The sequence below is a fragment of the Arctopsyche grandis genome, chromosome 8, assembly GCF_051622035.1.
Source record: "Arctopsyche grandis isolate Sample6627 chromosome 8, ASM5162203v2, whole genome shotgun sequence".
In the NCBI taxonomy this organism is placed as follows: domain Eukaryota; kingdom Metazoa; phylum Arthropoda; class Insecta; order Trichoptera; family Hydropsychidae; genus Arctopsyche; species Arctopsyche grandis.
In genome coordinates, this window is record NC_135362.1 from 28,588,181 (window position 1) to 28,608,836 (window position 20,656).

The following is a 20,656-nucleotide window of genomic DNA, read 5'->3' on the forward strand; positions in this document are numbered from 1 at the left end:
TTTGCCAACAAGTCCGTGAGCCTGAATACGCCGATAGGTGTTGTTTTTGAGTACGTACAAAATAAACAAGAATACTACCCGCTAAGCCTTTCCAGGTAGCATTGAAAAAAAAAATGCATTGATCAGGGGTCGCGTAATCCGTGTCAACACTTTCAATGCTGAGCTAGAATCCATGCTATGCTGATATTTTATAAAATAGCTCTGTCTCACAAATGTTTTGACAGTGTGGAGGTTCTTGGAAAGGGCGTCTACTTGCATCTTGCATAAAGCACGCTATACAGTACCTATATTTATTCATTATTTTCGTAATTTTTTGTTCGTAGAAATAGCAAATAATATTACGATATTTAAAAATAATAAAACACTTTAATTTATGTTTTAACAAATATTTTTAAATAAAAATTGCATTCTCTCCTTTCGTTCCCTCCAGCAATAGTGGCACCGTCTTCTTTTCGTATATATATACGGCTATGGTCACAATTCGATCTAGTTAATATTTCTACTGCATATAAATTGCTTTGTTCAATCACGAGATTATAAAATTCCTGATCTAATAATAAATTAAAAAAATCTATGGGTTCATTTCCCTGAATAGCAACTTTAATCCCTGGCCTCCCCGTAAAAGGAATCTCCTGACGCTGCATAGCTGTATTCGACCATGTTCTTGATGTTGAATGCTGGCTGGTTGACCCGTTTGAAGAAGTTGAAGGTACAACAGAAGACATTATGGTTTGAGAAATATTAGAAGGAGCGACATTTTCGTCGTTATCGCTATCAGACTCCAATTCGCTGTCGATTTCATATTCACTCTCTGTTCCATACTCAACATCAGTGTCATACATATTCTCCATACTAAAACGTAATAAAAAAAAAAAAAATAGTAACAACACTCGAATGTTTACTCGATTTGTATATTCGAAATTATATACATATATTTATTCAAAATCTGCACTCTCTAAGACGGTCCAGGTTGTAAATAAGTAGCGGAAAATCAAGTAGATACGTAAGTCAAGTCGTGAAGTCTCAAACGACAGTTGAGCTAAGACTGAATGTACTTTTCATATGATATCCCGTAAAAAAGGAACTTGTGGTTTTTCCCTATTTAGTTCCCGTGCTTCCGTAGCGTAAAAGTCCACAATTGCTAAAAGGTATTACATGATGTTTTCCAAGAATCGACTCACCATTATCGTGAAAGCAGGTAAATCGAAAAAAAATTGGCATTTTTACATATAAAGTGATAGCATCATATTTGGATCACCCATTAGACATTTTAGTATATTCACTTACATTTACTAAGCTTTTTGTATAAAAATATAATCACCAAAACATCTATATTTTTTGAATAAGTTAAAAAATAAACAGTAAATAACATTATATAAAATTTAAAATAGAGTGTATAGAGAACTTTAGTCGAAAAAATTAAATGCTTCTCGCGTTACTACAGCAAGTGCGTATTTTTTTTTTAAACCTTTCTGTTGGAAAGGGACTAATGTTTATAAAGACTAGTTTGCGCTGGAATTTCTGAATTTATAACCATAGCAGAATTTCTCGATGAAAATACCCAGCTGCCGAGTATTTTAGATTGTGGCTTGGCGTTTAGATTACGAGCATTACATTTTAACAACAATGAAGAAGATGGAACTAGTTTTGGAAAAATACATTCATTAATAGACTTGTTTTGTTTATTTTATATTGTTGCAAAATATATTAGAGAGTCTAAACACATCCTTTACAAAACTCGAAATCCTCAGCGGTTGTTATCTAGGGTTTGTTTGGATCAGCTACAATTTTTATACCTGCTTTCTATTGGATTTCTAAATAATTCTAGTTGGAAATGTTGACGAAATTTTCAGCGTGACGGGCTTTCAACAGAAAAGACGTCAGCACTCGAAGGGTTAATGCTATCCCTTTGGAATCGACCTCGATTGAAAAGAATTTACTCCGAGTATTATCTATAGTATTGTTGGCCAGACTTGGATGTTCAGCAGCGTTAGTATATTATGCTTTCGAGCCGTGTCACAGGCTCGATTCCCACTAGAACCCGGCTGCTGGCCAGACCTTGGTTTGTGACTCGAGGTCGTTCGTTTCTTATCAGAGTTTACTAATTTATTCAAATTTATATATGTATGAGCTATAATTAAATAATTGAAAGTGGCATATTTTCTTCATTTCGAGAAATATCTCCGAAACCATTAAATATAATGTTTTACGTTTAACAATATTTAAATATACTGGTGGCCTGTAATACGTTTATTTGGCTTTTCCAAGACTGGACACATGGAATTAAAAGAAGTGATTTGAATTTGTTTTTTTGGAACTGAACATTGGACTTCCACCACTTTGTACATTGTAGTTTAATACCATAGGTGTCGCTCAGGGGCAACCCGATAACAGCATTTGGGAAAATATTAAATTGGGTTTACTAGCTATGCGGCCATTTCTTAGTACAAATAAATTAACGGTTGGATGCTTTCGCTACCATAATCGAAATTGAAATCCATTTTTTGGCAAAATAAAAATAAGCCCATCAGATATATAATTGTTTATTAAAATTTGAATAATATGTATATGAAATTTTATAATAACAATAAACACATTGCTATTATTTTGATTAAAGTTCAATTAACATACATAGTTACATACAACGAGATGGATAGTGTAGTAAATGATTGCGTTTAATCCATGGATAACAAAAATTTAATACAAAATAAAACACACTATTTACCGTCCAAATTCAAAAAGAGTGTTATCGGACAGTGATCGCTTCCGAAAACGTCACTGCGAATAATATTATCGCACACTGACGGCATCAAACGTTCCGACACAATACCGTAATCGAGCCTCCTGCAAAATATTACACACATGCAAATTTCACACACATTTTAAATTCGCTATAAAATCATAAATAAACATTTAAAAATCTTACCATCCAACATTTTTGACACGACAATTGCTCATGTAAGTCCAGAACGTGTACCGACCCGTTTCTTCTGGATAAAACTTCCTGAAAGTATCCACGAAACCGTCTCCGAGGAACTCCGTCATACCGTCACGCTCCTCTTGCGTAAAACCGGCATTCTTCTTATTCGTCTTTGGATTAGCAAGATCTACAAACGCAAACAAACATACATATAATAAAATCAAAACAATCATCAAAATGTATATGCTGTAGTAATAATGACCTATTTCAAGGTGAGACACGTTCATATCCCCACAAATGATGACCGGCTTTTTAGCATCGAGCTCCTTCATGCGATCTCGGAAAGCCTTATTCCACTCCAACCGCTTGGGGAGCGTAACCAGACCTCTGCCGGAATTCGGCACGTACGTGCATACAACGAAGAAGCTTTCGTATTCGACTGTGATCATTCTACCCTCTTCGTCGAAGTCTTCGGACAGGCCGTATTCAACTTTCAAGGGTTCTTTTTTGGAAAATATTGCGACTCCGGCGTAGCCTTCCCTCACGCCGGACGCCCAATATTGACTGTATTCAGGTATATTGATATCTTCGGGTAGCTTTTTTTCAGAGCACTTTGTCTCTTGCAAGCACAGTATATCTGGCTTCTCATGATTTATGAATTCCAAGCCGCCTTTGTTCCACCAGGCTCTGATTCCGTCCACATTCCAACTGGATATTTTAAAGTTCCACGGTTTTCCATTGGCACTCTTTTTGCTGCAACCCCAATCTATCTTGGAGTAATCAGTTGATGATTTGTTCTGCAGCGGCTTATTTGCTTTAGCTTGGGCTGCGGGTTTTCCCTTCACTGAAAAAATGCAAGGTATTATTCAAATTAAAATTTGACTCGTCTAATTACATATTTCTGTATGAAATAAGGTAATTAGAAAACTAGGCCATTTTATCAACGACAGAAAAATTTGTTTTCTAAATACTTTCATTATTGAAAACTAACATAAAGAATTAATTTTCTTTAACCCTTTGAGTGCTGACGTATTTTCTGTTGAAAGCCCGCCACGCTGAAAATTTCGCCAACATTTCCAACTAGAATTATTTAGAAATCCAATAGAAAGCGGGTATAAAAATTGTAGCTAATCCAAACAAACCCTAGATAACTACCGCTGAGGATTTCGAGTTTTGTAAAGGTGTGTTTAGACTCTCTAATATATCTTGCAACAATATAAAATAAACAAAATAAGTCTATCAATGAATGTATTGTTCCAAAACTGGTTACATCTTCTTCATTGTTGTTAAAATGTAATTCTGACAATATAAATGCCAAGCCACAATCTAAAATACTCAGCAGTTAAGAATTTCCATCGGGAAATTCTACTATGGTTATAAATTCAGAAATTCCGGCGTAAACCAGTCTTTATAGACGTTGACAAATGAATGACACGGATTACACGACCCATGTTCAATGCATTTTATTTTCAACGCTACCTGGAAAGGCTTAGCGGGTAGTATTCTTGTTTATTTTGTACATGCTCAAAATACAACGCGTATCGGCGTCTTTCACGCCCATGGACAGCCTGTTCCTCTTGTATCCTGCTCGCGCACATTAAGTAAGGCTGTACGACAAAAAGAGAGAATTTTACTGCACGGCACTGCTATTCTAGATAACTACCGTGAGGATTTCAAGTTTTGCAAACGTGTATTTAGACTCTCTACTAAATATCTTGCAACAATATAAAATAAGCAAAAGAAGTCTATTAATGCATGTATTTTTCCAAAACTAGTTCCATCTTCTTCATTGTTGTTAAAATGTAATGCTCACAATCTAAATGTAAATTACTCAGCAGTTAAGGATTTCCATAGGGAAATTCTGCTATGGTTATAAATTCAGAAATTCCTGTGCAAACCGGTCTTTATAAACATTGACACGTATTACACGACTCATGTTCAATGCATTTTTTTTCAATGCTACCTGGAAGTAGTATTATTCTTGTTTATAAAGCGAGTACTATTCTTGTTTATTTTCTATATACTCAAAATACAACTATCGGCGTTTTTCAGGCCTATGGACCTGTTGGCAAAACGCCGATCGGCGTTGGTCAGCATTCAAAGGGTTAATGCTCTTATTGCGTTTCATCACTGGACCACATATTGTTCATCGAAGAAGTCCTTCGGCAGATACATACATATGTATGTTCCTGATAAACAATGACAATATATGACTAATTTGCCAATATTTTCGTAGGAGACATCATTTTAGCTGAAGGCTTTATATATTTAAATTCATCTATGAGATAAAAAAAGTGTGCTGGTTTTATCTCACGACTACTCACCAGGACAGATACTCAAAAAACCAGTACTGTACTGGTAAAAAAACAATTAAGGGTTTCTCATCTGCCCCTAGAATAATCCTTTCAGGAGTTCCTCAAGGTTCTCACCTTGGACCACTTCTGTTTATTATTTTTATTAATGACCTAATCCCCCTACTGAAGTGTCAATGCTTACTTTATGCCGATGATCTTAAGGTTTTCCATCCTATCAATAGTGAGTCGGATTGCTTAAAATTACAATCCGACATTGATATAATATCTGAATGGTGTAATGTAAACCTTATGCATCTCAATATTTCTAAATGCTTCTCATTGACACTTTCCAGAAATCGTAACCTAATTGACTTTACTTACAATATTAATAACGTAGATCTTACAGCAAAAAATTGTGCCAGAGACTTAGGTATACTTATAGATTCCAAACTATCATTTAATGAACATATTAATCATATTGTTACTAAATCTCATAAACTCTTGGGATTTATTTGCCGAGTTGCGAAGCCCTTTAAAAACCCCCATACTCTGATTCTACTCTATTACAGTTTAGTTCGTAGTAATATGGAGTATGCCTCAATCATATGGTCTCCTTATTACCAATCTCACATTGAGCATTTAGAGACAATTCAGAAGCGTTTTTTGCTATAAGACTGGTCTTAAAAAACTGTTACCATCTTATAATGACAGACTTTCTTTTTTCCATATTGCGAATTTGTCTCAGCGTAGAAGGGTTTCTGATTTGTTAATTTTATATAAGATTGCTAATGGTATTCTTGACACATCTGTTTTAAGCGAGATTAATTTTAACGTTAATGCCCGATTCACCAGATGCACAAATCTTTTTTATCCACCAATTTGTCAAAGCAACACCTCTTTCAATAGTGCAATCGTTCGTATATGCCGTATTTACGATAGCTTGATTGATGACCTCTTTAGTGACTCTTTTAGTATTTTTAGGACAAAGGTGAAGAAAATAATATGTGGTTGATTTGCTTCTTCACCCTGAAAGTCTTTCTTTTTCTATTTTACTTTATCTGTATCTTTTTCTTTATCTGTTTCTTTTCTTTTTTTTTTAAATCTTGATGTTTTTGTAATTTTACTTTTTTATATCACCATGTGGTGCTCACTGTAAATGGAATATTATATTTTTATTTATGTTTATTATTATTTTTTGTCTCATTATACAACTTTCTTTTTATATTTTATTCTGTATGTGTGCCTATTTAAATAAAATAAAATAAAAACAGTACGAATGGTCACCTTAGTACGTATAAAAGTTTTGTGAGATTGAATGTGGATTGACTATGGATTATATCTATATTGTAATACGAATGATGTATATATAACCTGCTTTAGTATTATTTTTGCCCTTTTTTTGTAGTTTAGCAGGCGGTGCTTCTTCCTCACTGTCGCTCGATGTCTCTACATCTTCATCTTTCGGCTTGCGTCCTCGTTTCGTAGCTTTGTTAGTTTCAGAACTCTCGGCAGCCGTGACCTGAAAGTAAACAAAAGAAAAACATCAGATTGACGATAGTCTACGTGTGATGGGGCAAAACACAGATATGCACCATCGGCAAAAGATGCAACTGTCTAGTCAGCATTCGCCGTAGTGTGCTCCGCGCGATTCCCAACTGAGCGGAGCGCTTTCTCATCGAAGTGTCGGGACTGTTCCTCAAACTCTCGCTCACACGTTTGAGATTGCTACCGGAGCATATCGTCCGAGGTCTACCACGAGGCTTTACATCCATCGGGGCGGACCCTGATTGTGAAAAATGCGTAGCCAAGCGGCGGATGGTCTGCGAGGTCGGAGCCGTGCGCTCGCCGTACAACCTTCGAAACTCACGTTGGGTCAACACAACCGATTTGTTTCTGATGTAAATCGTCGCTATAATTGCACGCTGCTGCAGCGTATATCGGAACATTAGATTAAAAGCGTCTACTTCACTTTCGGTGAGATAGTATTTAGGGATAGCCGTTTGACCGAAGTAAACGATCAATTGTGTAAACTATAATGGGGCAAGTATACGAAGACATGAAATCACATCAAATGTTATATGTATGTAGATTGCATACTATTATAACAATATCTTGGCAGCCTTTTTTATTTTAAGGATGATGCTCAATGGAGTTCTGTCGTAAATTTATCCAGTCATTAGGTTTGTATTGAAATGGCTACAGCACAAATTGTCTGATGTGAAAAATGAATGAGTGAAGATCCAGATCTTCCATTGAAACCTGCAAAGGTGTTATTCGTTTCTATTCTATAAAATAGTTCAAATGAAAGTTTAGTTCAAAACAAAAGGCATTTAATCAGTTTTTTGAATATTTTGAATTCCAACATAGGCTTGATGGGTTTTGTATGTATTTTGACACTTGGAAGAGAGCACACCTAATTCTCGTGTGGGTTTGCTTATACATGTGTCAAAATGCCAAGTAAATGCAATAAATGCAGGATTTGCACTCGGTGCGGTGAAGACGCGAGAGATTCGAGAAGCATCATCAGCGTAATTCGGCTGAAAAATTAGAATAAAATTGTGTAAAATCGGACCCCGGAACGCTGCCGGCCTCGCGCCATCGCTCAGCGTCTCTTGAGATTAAACGTTCGCTTTCACGGCCATAGTCAGAGTTATCTCGTAGAGGTAAAATGCAAATAGTTTTACACACAATTCTTATTTATTAAATTCAAGTGGCCAATAGGCATCAACACAGTAAACAAGGCTCACGACTGAAGCGTTTCCTCTGGGTGACCGTAACAAAGTCGACAGTGAAAAAGTTGAAAATGTTCGTTTACCATGCATACATATGAAAAACGGCTAGTATATATATATATATATATATATATATATATATATATATATATATATATATATATATATATATATATATATATATCAGTGGCGTGTGGTAAAACTCTCTTTCCCCCCGTCGTACATCCTCGGTTAATTTGCGCGAGCAGGATACAACAGGAACAAGAGGAACAAGAGGAACAGACTTTTCCTCCCGTATCCTGCGCGCGCAGATTAAACAAGGTTGTATGAAAAAAAAGAGAGATAATTTCACCGCATGCCACTCATATATTTTTTTGATTTTTAAATGCTTTTTATTGTTACGCAATTATGTTCACAATACATCTTATATCTATTTTAATAGCTACTGATCTACTGATCATTTTCTATTTTACAATTTAATTTAATTTGGTTAGTAATCATAGTATTATATTATTCTAATGTTAATCTACAGCATAATAGGAAAAAGAGCTCAAAAACCTATTTACAATCCTTATAAATGTTCATAATACATCTAATACATAATATTAATTAAAGACTCTCTAAAGTCGATGACTTAAAGCAGATTGTGTTTAGGTAATCTGTGTTTATACCTGAAGGGTATAGACATTTTGTTGTAATCACCGAGACTCTTCACAAGTGTGTTAGTATGGTTATTAGTGATTCTGTCATATAATCTACTAGTTAGTTTGTTAGTAATGTCTGTAACAAACGGAATATTATATATGGCATGCAGTTTTTTCAAATTAGTATATATGGGTGTATGCCACTCATATATATTATATATACATAGTACCGTTAACCATGCACCCTTTTTTTGATCTTTAGACTTAAGGCCTTTCGATTTTCGATCTTTGCCTTCCGATATTTGAGTTTTCGGGCGTTTCACTTTCGGTCCAGTGAGGGAGACCGCTCGTAAAGGTAAAATGCAAATAGTTTTACACACAATTCTTATTTATTGAATTCAAGTGGCCAATAGGCATCAACACAGTAAACACGGCTCACGACTGAAGTGTTTCATCTGGGTGATTGTAAAAAAGTCGAAAATGTTCGTTTGAACATTAAAATAAAATATTGAAAGTTAAAACAGAACATGCAATTGTCTTTCCACACGTAGTTTATTGTGCCACTGTGCTTAAATTGTTTAGTGGACAAGATATAGGGAAAATACAAAAATTACAAAATAAAGCTATGAGAGGTATTTTGAATGCTGGTAGATTAAAAAGAATTAGAAGTATGTTACATGAACTGGGGTGGTTGAGTATTAGTAATAGTTTGAAGCTAAGCACATTATCGTTTGTTTATAAGTTAGATCATGAGTTATAACCCGATTATTTTAAAGATTATAGAATAAGAAATAGAGATATTCATAATCATTACACTAGAAATAAGAATAATAAGTTTTTTTTTGTAAATTAGCTAATAGCTAAAATTATATATAAATAAATAAATAAATAAATATATTCTTGAGCGGGCAGTAAAGTGTTAATTTACTTGGCGTTGGCGAGCGATACTGCACGAACGAACGATACTGAAAGCCATCAATTGCTTTTCTAAGTTGCCAATGTTAACATTAAAGGGAGAAAAAAATAATTCTGTTAGTTGCATTAGGTTTTTTTACAAAAGCTAGCGTCGCTTTGATGTTTCTGAATTCCTGAAACCTGTTGAGAATAGCTTCTTTCATATTTTTTAAATAGCAAATGTCAATATCAGAATTATTTTCTTGGCGATGTTTCAGCCAACCAGAGAACCAGAGAAATATTATAATTTCTCTGATTACGAGCGAAAAAAACCTTGTTGCTATTTCTTATTAAAAGTCGTCACGATATACTACTGTGTTTCCGCCGTCGATGAAACATTTACCAAAAAAAAATGTCGGTGATTTGTCAAAGGGTTTTTTTTTTATTTCGTCGAAATAAAATTAATAATCACACATTATCCGATAAATTTTACCTCTGAGATGATTTAATTAATTGATTTATTTCGACGAGGGAAACAATTGAAGACTAAAGAAATTTCGATTGATATGCCGACAACGCACCGGATTGCGAGAATCGCTCGGTCACCCATACTAATACATGAGATATTCTCAGTAACTGCGCATTACGGGGAAGTAAAAATAATAGTTCTTTGATTTTTTTTTAGATCTTAGTGCGTATCTTCGTAAGTCAAAACATCTTCGAGAAACAAAAGTCAAGGATTACCTGTATGTGATTGTTGATGATCCAATTTTAGGTCAATCTCGAAAATTTATTTAAATTGGGCATGTTCTGTTTTAACTTTCAATATTTTATTTTAATTTTAATATATTGATTATAATTTTATTTTGATATTTGAATTTAATTTTAATATAATAATAATAGTTTTAATTTTGATATTTAATTTCAATTTTTAAATTTAATTTTTATTTCGATATTTTGTACGCTACTGGTTTTATCCTGCTGGTTAAAACGTTGGCCCAAAATCGTCGTTGGTTTGGTCCGTACGCAGCATTATAGCTATGGCATCGTTTGTTTTATAGCTATGGGGTCAGCGCCAGGACGTCGTTCATTTGAGAATGCGGTCATGTGCCACGTATAAATGTCTTTCTTTCACGTGTTAGTTTCCTGATGACATCACTGTTGGGTTTCGTTCGTTTTACGATCGAGCGATGAACTCTTTCTTCTGGAATGGTCGAAGGGGATGTTGTCGTCGAGTTCTGCTTGTTTGTACAGGAGCGATGATGTTTGGTGTGAAATGTATGAGATCACTGGTTTTGATTCGAAATAGCACAATCTGTGCTAGATTCCTACACACCGATGCATATCGCTTCGTCACAAATGAAGAGATCCACAAGAACCTTAAAATCCAAAAAGTAAAAGAAGTCATCCGAGAATGCGCCGGGAGGCACGAGTTGAGACTGCACCGTCACCCTAACATAGAAGCATTGCAGATACTGGACACAACTCACCAGCAGAGGCGTTTAAAGCGAAAAAAGCCTCACGAATTGGTGTTCTGAATGTGAGAGATCAAAAATGAAATCAAACTATTTAAATATATATAAACATTTATAAATATATGGGTTCGGTGATTACTGGTCACAAATTACTCGTCACAAAGTCACTAAAATCTCTATAACGGAACATCTGGCAGCCGAAAAGTCCATCATACTAACGATAACAATCATAGTAACGAGAACTTGAGTGCCAAATATTGTGTATTCGCGATTTTCATGGCAAAAATTGTCTTTGTGACCACCCCAATGTGACGAATAGTCCAATTACCGAAATAACAATAAATTTTGAGATCATACAAAAATTCGAACTCGGAATCGATCACTGATCACGTTTTCATAATCTAGAAAATTGTGTGTCTCTCTGTGTATCTGTGTGTGTGTTTTTGGGTAAACGGACTACTAGTCAAATGTGAACCGGTCACAGGACAACCGGTCGCTCTAGATCGGTCACACGTGATCACCCGTCACACTAAAACTGGTCACGAGAAAACTGGTCACACGCTAAAACTGGTCACATGCTTAAACCGGTCACGAGAAAACTGGACTTTTAAAATTCGATAGATAATTAATTATAAGTATTTTAAAGCAAAAAAATATCACAATCAATATCAAAAAAATCTGACTATTGATTCCAATACTCACTTTGAGCACAACAATACTACTGTAACGTTACATAGAGAGACGCCCCGTAGACCGGTGACGTCATGGTGACGCCGACCAATGGTGGAGTCGGGCGTTGCGGCCAATGGCTGCACCAGACTCCTTGACCAATGATAATACGTGTATGCGCTGAGCGCTCTATGCTATAAAGAATGGTACGCTCTCGATCGGGGGCATTCGGATCCTGACCTCCACCGGACGAGCAGCAATAAAGACTTGGAACCTGCCTGCGTGTTTTCTTGTACCTCGACCTGACTCCACTTACCTTTGAATACTCTTCACTACATTTTGAGTTAAAGACCGCAAAAGCCAAAAAACTGTAAAAATTCGCTCATTTTTTTAAACGCTCATATCTCGTAAACGATCAAAAACCAGACCAACAGAAATCATTATCATATTTGAATTCAGCGGGTCAAAGTTAGTAAAGATTGGTTAGTCTCCGCTCTGGTAACTCAAAAACGTGATTTTTTGTTGCTCAGTGTAATTATGGCAGCCCTAAACTAGTACCAAAGTTAGACCAAATATGTCACTAAACAGGATTGCAAGGCGAAGGCGAGTCGATCTGGTTGCTGTCAGAGTTAAATACGGGAACTATGGAGTGCAGGCTTTGTCTTGGATCAGCTCCAGCCGAATCTTCCGTCTCCATCTTCGGCGGTCCTCATCCAGAGCATCTGGAGCAACGCATTCGGACCTGCTGTCAAATTCAGGTCGGTGCTACTTACAGGTTACAATTATTGTGGTTAACTCTTCTCACCGCTTAATCCTACTTTTTCCATCTGCAGGTTAAAAGAGGCGATGGGTTGCCAGACAGGGTGTGTCTTTCGTGTAAGACCAATCTGGAATTGTTGATCAGCTTTCGAAAGGCTTGTTTTCGAAACAACGAATCGTCTCGACTGAGGTCAGGTGATTGCTTGAAAATCAAGACTGAAGAAGTTTTATTGGAAGATTTAATATGGAACGATGAGCCTTCACAATCGACAATTCATCGAAAGACTAGTGAAATTTGCTTGAAGCCGTTTCCCATTGAATCTGAACTTATTTTACACAAAACATCACTTCCTGGAGTAAAGCTATTTCAATGTGATATTTGTTTAAAATCATTTATTAGAAAAAATACACTTATGATCCATTTGAAATCTCACACGGGTGAAAAACCTTACAAGTGTAAAATTTGTCTAAAATCATTTCCTCAAAAATCTCACCTCGTGTCACATGAAAAATTGCATACTGGTATAAAACCACACAAATGTGACATTTGTTTAAAATTATTTGTTTATAAAAATAAACTTGTGAGACATTTAATAACTCACACGGGTGAAAAACCTTACAAGTGTGAAATTTGTCTTAAATCATTTACTCAAAAATCTAACCTCGATAAACATAAAATTTTGCATACTGGGATAAAACCACACAAGTGTGAAATTTGTCTAAAATCATTTACTCAAAAATCTAGCCTTGAGACACATAAACATTTGCATACTGGGATAAAACCACACAAGTGTGAAATTTGTCTAAAATCATTTACTATAAAATCTCACCTTGTTACACATGAAAAATTGCATACTGGGATAAAACCACACAAGTGTGAAATTTGTCTAAAATCATTTACTCTAAAATGTCACCTCAAGAGACATGAAAAATATCATTCTGGGATAAAACCACACAAATGTGAAATTTGTTTAAAATCTTTTACTCTAAAATCTCACCTCAAGAGACATAAAAAATATCATTCTGGGATAAAACCACACAAATGTGAAATTTGTTTAAAATCATTTACTTTAAAATCTCACCTCAAGAGACATAAAAATTTGCATACTGGGATAAAAAATACACAAATGTGACATTTGTTTATGACACATGTAATTTTTTCTCATTGCAGTTTATTTAAATAATTTTAAGAGAAATGATAATTGAAAATTAAATACACAGATGTATTATTTGGCTTTCTTGTTTTATTTATTTTAAATGTAATAATTTTTATTTATTGGACGAAATTGAGTAATTGTTGAATATAAGAAGTGAAAAATATGGAATAGTGCATGTGACATTGTTTTGAGTTGCTGACTATCACCGATTTAATTACCAATGTATTGATAAGTAATATGTATGTACAATAGAACCACGATTATCCGGATTGTTAAAAACAAACAAAAATTTTACGATTTTGCTGCTTTGAAATGCATAACATAAAAATTCTAAAATAAGAAGGAGAAATGAATCAGTTGTCTTCAAAATTCTTTTTTCAAGTTTCAATTCAAGTTTCTTGAAAACTTGATCGCGAATAAAATATTTATTTTTAATATTACCGATATGGAAAAGAAAACGAGTTGTATTATCATTAAAAGACAAATTAGATAAAATCAATGCTTTAAAAAGCGGTGTATTAGGACATTTTTTGTCAGATAAATATGGCGTTGGAACGTCAACGATCTCGGATATAAAAAAAACAAAGTGAAAAAATAATGAAGTTTACTGATTCTTTTATGTCAGAAGATGGAAGCCAAAACGTAAGGTTATGAAAAAATCAGGAAATTAAGAAGTCTACAAGTATATTTTTATGTGGTTCATTCAAAGACGATTCTTGATACTTGGTAAAGTTACATCAAGTGATTTCAAAAAGGAAGATACTCATGACATTGAATATCTCTCAGATTCTGAATTAAGCCATGAAATTAAATTCGAACATACGTCGGACAGTGAGTCTACATTACTATTGAAAATGTGAGTTCGCCAAAAAAATAATCACCAGCTTTTTCATACTAAGGAAAAAACGTACAAATGTGATACTTGTACGAAAACACCTTTTGTTTTGTCATTAATTAATGTCAGTGATACCTTTTTGTAAAGACAGAATATGAATTGCCAACATCCGATTGTGATAATCTGGTAAATGATGATTTATATAAACAGGAAACGAGTTCCTTCGAACGAATTAAATCTGAGCAAAACTTGTGTTCTATTGAAAATGTTAGTTCACCAAAAACAAACACTAGCTTTTTCACACATAAAAATTTTAATACTTAAAGAAATAAGTGCAAATTTAATATTTGTACAAAAACACCACATTTTGCTTTATCATTTATTAGTCTCATTTCTACCTTTTTGGTTGCAGGTTAGGTCAGAATATGAATTGTTGGCAACCGATTGCAATTATCCTGTCAATGATAATTTATATAAACAGGAATCGACTTCCTACAGACGTATTGAATCTCAGCAAAATTTTTGTTCTATTGAAAAAGTGAGTTCACTAAAAAAAAATATACAGATTTAAAATCATACAACATTGTTTTTATTTTATAGATGTGCAGAGGACAAGAAACTGGAAGCGATTTCAAAATGAAAAATAATGACAATATTGAATTCATATTACCGAACACTTCCAATTACGAAAAATGTGTCTCAAATCCTGAATCAAGCCAAGAAATGTATTTCGTAAATGTATCAAATGGCAAGTCTATATTACAACTGCACCAAGAAAATGTAATACAATTCGAAAATGAACATTCAAAATTTACATTCAAAAATGAACATTCAAAATTCAAAATTTTTACTTGTGATCTATGAAAGATCTCATACTGGGGAAAAGCCATACAAATGTAATATTTGTTTTAAATCATTCGCTTTAAACTATAGCCTTTTCACCCATAAAAAAGATCATCATTTTGAAGAAAAGCAGTACAAATGTGATATTTGTTCAAAATCATTTACTCAAAAATATTACCTTGTGGATCATAAATTAACTCATACTGAAAATATGTCGTACAAATGTGATATCTGTTTTTTTATCATTTGCTAACAAATCTCAACATATCACGCATAAAACATCTCATACTGGCGAAAAGCTTTACAAATGTGATATGATATAACATTTGCTAAATGATATCACTGATATCTGTCCAAAGTCATTGGCAGCGTTTCCCAACCTGTGGTACGCGTACCACTTGGTGGTACGCGAAAAAAAATCAGTAATGGCGGACATGCAGGAATGAATGATTTACAATCATAAAAATAGAAATATTTTTTATATCTAATATATAATTTGAAAAGAAACTTTGTAAGTTTGTATCTTTGTTTGGGAACTTCGAAAAAAAAAATTTTTCCATCACGACAATTCATTTGGTTGAATATTATATTTTTTTCGATTCAAAATAAATTTAATAAAAAAACAAATGAATATTTACTATTAGATTCGCCATGTTTAAGCTGTTAAAATACTGTCAAATACTGAGCGAAGCCGGGTAAAACAACTAGTAATTAATAAACATTATCTTAATTAGTCATCGTCGACGTCAATATGTACAGTCAATGATCGAAAATCTGGCAATCGATACGTTTTCCTCGGATCCGGCATGGATTTTGGAGTGCATTTTTAAATTTACCGCGTTCACGTTCCAATAAATAAATAACTTGAATTTGACACTTGAGAGCAGTTCGATAATAATCTTTAATGTCGCAGATAAAATTGAAAGTACATATGATTAGAAAATTAGATTTTTGGAATTTATTTATCGAAAATGATCAAATTGAAGTATTTTAAACTTTACATAATTTCGTATCTGCAAACAAGAGTCGTATGTCTCGGGATATACGTGAAAAAATAATTGAATATTTAATAGGGCTGAAATCGTCTTTTACGCAGTGCTTCCCCCCAAACCTTTAGAAGCAAACAATTTGATTTCAAACCCCTTTGATAATGAACATTTTCGGACAGCTACGAAGGAAAAGGAGAACTTGATTGAACTTTCAAATTATTGCTTTTAAAAATTGAATTCGAAATAAATAATCTTATTAATTTTTGACTAGGTGTTAGTGAAGAATATGAACAGCTTTATGACATAGCGCTTAAATTTCTGTAGCCGTTTACTAGCACTGAACTGGTTGAGAGAGCTTTTTCTTCATATGTTTTAATAAGACAAATATAGAAATTGATTGAATCCAGCTCCAGACTTAAGGGTAAATCTCGCATCATTTGAACCAAATTTAAAAAAAACTCAGTACAAGGATCTCATTAAATTTATTTTGTAAGGAGATTTAATGAAAAGAAAACATATTATATGTACTTTGTAATTTTGTGTTTTTATTAAATTATTATTAAAACCATTTATCAATAATAGAAGTATGACAGAATAGTAGATAAATATATAAAACTTTGAGCAAATAGCTTTTTTTCCACAAAATTTCTTACCAAAACAGATCTACATATGCTACATATCCTGTCTTCACATTCCTTACCATGCAAATACTATATATAATAATTACACTTGCAAAAACAAATTTCATGAAATACAATCATTTTTATATGGTGGTACAATTTAGCGTTATGTACTACCAAGTGGTACGCGAGTCAAAAAAGGTTGGGAAACGCTGCAGTATGCAATTTGCTGTCTCGAGGTTAGATTTTTGAGTAAATGATTTTTGACAAATTTCACAATTGTAAGGCTTTTCCCCCGTTCTTAAATGTCTCACAAGTGTATTTTGTCACATTTTTGTGGTTTTATCCCAGTATGCAAATTTTTATGTTTCTTGAGATCAGAACATTGAGTAAATGATTTTAGACAAATTTCACACCTGTAAGGTTTTTCCCCCGTGTGAGTTCGTAATGTCTGACAAGTGTATTTTTTCCAACAAATGATTTAAAACAAATGTCACATTTGTGTGGTTTTATCCCAGTATGCAATTTTTCATGTGAAACGAGGTGAGATTTTCGAGAAAATGATTTTAGACAAATTTTACATTTGTATGGTTTTATCCCAGTATGCAATTTTTCATGTGACCCGAGGTCAGATTTTCGAGAAAATGATTTTAAACAGATTTCACACTTGTAAGGTTTTTCACCCATGTGAGATCTCAAATGGATCATAAGTGTTTTTTTACCAAAAAATGATTTTAAACAAATGTCACATTTGTGTGGTTTTATCCCAGAATGCAATTTTTCATGTGACACGAGGATAGATTTTTGAGAAAATGATTTTAGACAGATTTCACACTTGTAAGGTTTTTCACCCGTGTGAGTTCTTAAATGTCTCACAAATTTATTTTTATGAACATATGATTTTAAACAAATGTCACATTTGTGTGGTTTTATCCCAGTATGCAATTTTTCATGTGTCACGAGGGTAGATTTGTCAGTAAATGATTTTAGACAAATTTCACACTTGTAAGGCTTTTCCCCCGTGTGAGTCCTTAAATGTCTCACAAGTTCATTTTCATAAGAAAATGATTTTAAACAAATGTCACATTTGTGTAGTCTTAGTTTTATCCCAGTATGCAATTTTTCATGTGAAACGAGGTTAGATTTTCGGGAAAATGATTTCCAACAAAATTCACACTTGTGTGGTTTTATCCCAGCATGCATTTTTTCATGTGACACGAGGTAAGATTTTTGAATAAATGATTTTAGACAAATTTCACACTTGTAAGGCTTTTCCCCCGTGTGAGTTCTTAAATGTCTCACAAGTTCATTTTTATAAGAAAATGATTTTAAACAAATGTCACATTTGTGTAGTCTTAGTTTTATCCCAGTATGCAATTTTTCATGTGAAACGAGGTTAGATTTTCGGGAAAATGATTTCCAACAAAATTCACACTTGTGTGGTTTTATCTCAGCATGCAAATTTTTATGTTTCTTGAGATCAGAACATTGAGTAAATGATTTTAGACAAATTTCACACCTGTAAGGTTTTTCCCCCGTGTGAGTTCTTAAATGTCTGACAAGTGTATTTTTTCCAACAAATGATTTTAAACAAATGTCACATTTGTGTGGTTTTATCCCAGTATGCAATTTTTCATGTGTCACGAGGGTAGATTTGTCAATAAATGATTTTAGACAAATTTCACACTTGTAAGGCTTTTCCCCCGTGTGAGTCCTTAAATGTCTCACAAGTTCATTTTTATAAGAAAATGATTTTAAACAAATGTCACATTTGTGTAGTCTTAGTTTTATCCCAGTATGCAATTTTTCATGTGAAACGAGGTAAGACTTTTGAGTAAATGATTTTAGACAAATTTCACACTTGTGTGGTTTTATCCCAGAATGCAAATGTTTATGTGTCTCAAGGCTAGATTTTTGAGTAAATGATTTTAGACAAATTTCACACTTGTGTGGTTTTATCCCAGTATGAAAAATTTTATGTTTATCGAGGTTAAATTTTTGAGTAAATGATTTAAGACAAATTTCACATTTGTAAGGCTTTTCTCCCGTGTGAGTTCTTAAATGTCTCACAAGTGTATTTTTTTGAATAAACGATTTTAAACAAATATCACATTGAAATAGCTTTTCTCCAGGAAGTGATCTTTTGTGTAAAATAAGTTCAGATTCAATGGGAAACGGCTTCAAGCAAATTTCACTATTCTTTCGGTGAATTGTCGATTGTGAAGGCTCATCGTTCCATATTACATCCTCCAATAAAACTTCTTCGGTCTTGATCTTCAAGCAATCGTCTAACCTCAGTTGAGACAATTCGTTGTTTCGAAAACAAGCCTTTCGAAAGCCGATCAACAATTCCAGATTGGTCTTACACGAAAGACACACCCTGTCTGGCAACCCATCGCCTCTTTTAACCTGCAGATGGAAAAAGTAGGATTAAGCGGTGAGAAGAGTTAATTACTTGGGTCCTCAATAATTATAACCTGTAAGCAGCACCGACCTGAATTTGACAGCAGGTCCGAATGCGTTGCTCCAGACGCTCTGGATGAGGACCGCCGAAGATGGAGACGGAAGATTCGGCCGGAGCTGATCCAAGACAAAGCCTGCACTCCATCGTCCCTGTATTTAACTCTGACAGCAACAGATGGACTCGCCTTTGCCTTGCAATTCTGTTTAGTGACATCTTTGGTCTAAATTTGGTACTAGTTGAGGGCTGCCATAATTAGTGTTGTAAAATTCTCGGTCATAATCTTTTGGCGAATATTCTCCAAATCGAGAATTTTCGGGAATATTCATTTTTAGAGCATCTGGAGGGCTTTTATATTCCGTTGCAATTTTATCAATAATAATTTTTAACATTTTGCATTTCATATGTACAGAGAGAGGGTAAGCAAATGTGACTTTTGAGCAGTTGGCGAAACACAACCGAAATGTTACGCCTATTATGTAGTTTGTGTTAAAAGATTTAACGATTTCGGAGACAAATTCAAAGCAACTTATTTATAGATCTGGAAGCAAAAAAAAACCAACTGACATTTTAGTGTTAATGGTAAACTCGCTTTGTTTATTTACCAATTTTTATCCTTTCTAAACTTTATAAATTTACGATTTCACATTATGTAATATATTTTGAAAGTAGGCACTGGTGTGAAATAACAATTAATGGGACCCGGTCAATTCGGCGATGAGGACGATCGGGCAACAGGTTTTACTCGCCACTGCGATTTTCGCGATCAATAGGAAAAACATCAGACTATTGATTCCAATACTCACTTTGAGCACAGCAATACTACATTTTGAGTTAAAGACCGCAAAAGCCAAAAAACTGTTAAACGCTCATATCTCGTAAACGATCTCCAACCAACAAAAATCAATATCATATTCGAATTAAGTGGGTCAAAGTTATTAAAATTGGTTAGTCTCCGCTCTGGTAACTAAAAAACGTGATTTTTTGTTGTTCAGTGTAATTTTCAACAATAACCGTAGAACGGGAGATGCTAGTGTGGTTACCTTTAAAATTGCTTTAAAAAGCTAACTTTTTCGAGAATTGCCTCTGCGAATCGTAAACGATGTAATAATTTAATTATGGGAAAAGCCGAAAAAAATTATTCGAGCTCCGCGAACGAATTGAAGTATTCGCTTTTTTTTCGTAAACGTATTTCATCATTGAAAAAAAATATATTCATGAAAACTTTGAGAATCGCTGCTAGAAAATATTTTGTAATTATGTATAACTATTAGTGTTGAGAAAATTGAGAATAGGGTGTTAATTTATCCAATTCATAAAACTGAAATATAACATTTAAAAGAGAAAAAAAGTGTGTCCATTTG

The 20,656-nt window shown here is 34.0% G+C and overlaps 3 protein-coding genes across 4 annotated transcripts; 1 reads left to right on the forward strand and 2 right to left on the reverse strand.

Annotated features, from left to right (window-relative positions):
• Window positions 1-2,526: 2,526 nt before the first annotated feature.
• Rrp1 (Recombination repair protein 1) lies at window positions 2,527-7,848 on the reverse strand. 2 transcript variants are annotated; one of them, XM_077436466.1, is made up of 5 exons: window positions 7,787-7,848; window positions 6,586-6,733; window positions 3,183-3,764; window positions 2,927-3,107; window positions 2,527-2,844 (listed from the first exon to the last, which is right to left on the reverse strand). In XM_077436466.1, exons 1-5 carry the CDS (start codon window positions 7,811-7,813, stop codon window positions 2,718-2,720), a joined length of 1,065 nt encoding a protein of 354 aa, XP_077292592.1. In that variant the 5' UTR covers window positions 7,814-7,848; the 3' UTR covers window positions 2,527-2,717. The 2 variants fall into 2 exon arrangements, with proteins under 2 accessions (XP_077292592.1, XP_077292591.1); XM_077436465.1 differs by having other exon boundaries at window positions 2,529-2,844; window positions 6,807-7,834.
• A 4,251-nt stretch (window positions 7,849-12,099) lies between these two features.
• On the forward strand, window positions 12,100-14,928 carry LOC143915716 (uncharacterized). Its single transcript, XM_077436473.1, has 2 exons — window positions 12,100-12,386; window positions 12,462-14,928. Exons 1-2 carry the CDS (start codon window positions 12,273-12,275, stop codon window positions 13,518-13,520), a joined length of 1,173 nt encoding a protein of 390 aa, XP_077292599.1. The 5' UTR covers window positions 12,100-12,272; the 3' UTR covers window positions 13,521-14,928.
• A 1,749-nt stretch (window positions 14,929-16,677) lies between these two features.
• Window positions 16,678-19,511, reverse strand: LOC143915711 (uncharacterized). Its single transcript, XM_077436467.1, has 2 exons — window positions 19,326-19,511; window positions 16,678-19,240 (listed from the first exon to the last, which is right to left on the reverse strand). Exons 1-2 carry the CDS (start codon window positions 19,506-19,508, stop codon window positions 17,231-17,233), a joined length of 2,193 nt encoding a protein of 730 aa, XP_077292593.1. The 5' UTR covers window positions 19,509-19,511; the 3' UTR covers window positions 16,678-17,230.
• Window positions 19,512-20,656: the final 1,145 nt, after the last annotated feature.

Coding starts and splice junctions, on each gene's coding strand:
- Rrp1 (XM_077436465.1), bottom strand. CDS start 7,160: ATGTTCCGATATACGCTGCAGCAGCGTGCAATTATAGCGACGATTTAC. Junction 3,108..3,182: donor CGTGTCTCACCTTGAAATAG/GTCATTATTACT, acceptor TTGCGTTTGTAG/ATCTTGCTAATCCAAAGACG. Junction 2,845..2,926: donor CGTGTCAAAAATGTTGGATG/GTAAGATTTTTA, acceptor AATATTTTGCAG/GAGGCTCGATTACGGTATTG.
- LOC143915716 (XM_077436473.1), top strand. CDS start 12,273: ATGGAGTGCAGGCTTTGTCTTGGATCAGCTCCAGCCGAATCTTCCGTC. Junction 12,387..12,461: donor GGACCTGCTGTCAAATTCAG/GTCGGTGCTACT, acceptor TTCCATCTGCAG/GTTAAAAGAGGCGATGGGTT.
- LOC143915711 (XM_077436467.1), bottom strand. CDS start 19,508: ATGTCACTAAACAGAATTGCAAGGCAAAGGCGAGTCCATCTGTTGCTG. Junction 19,241..19,325: donor GGACCTGCTGTCAAATTCAG/GTCGGTGCTGCT, acceptor TTCCATCTGCAG/GTTAAAAGAGGCGATGGGTT.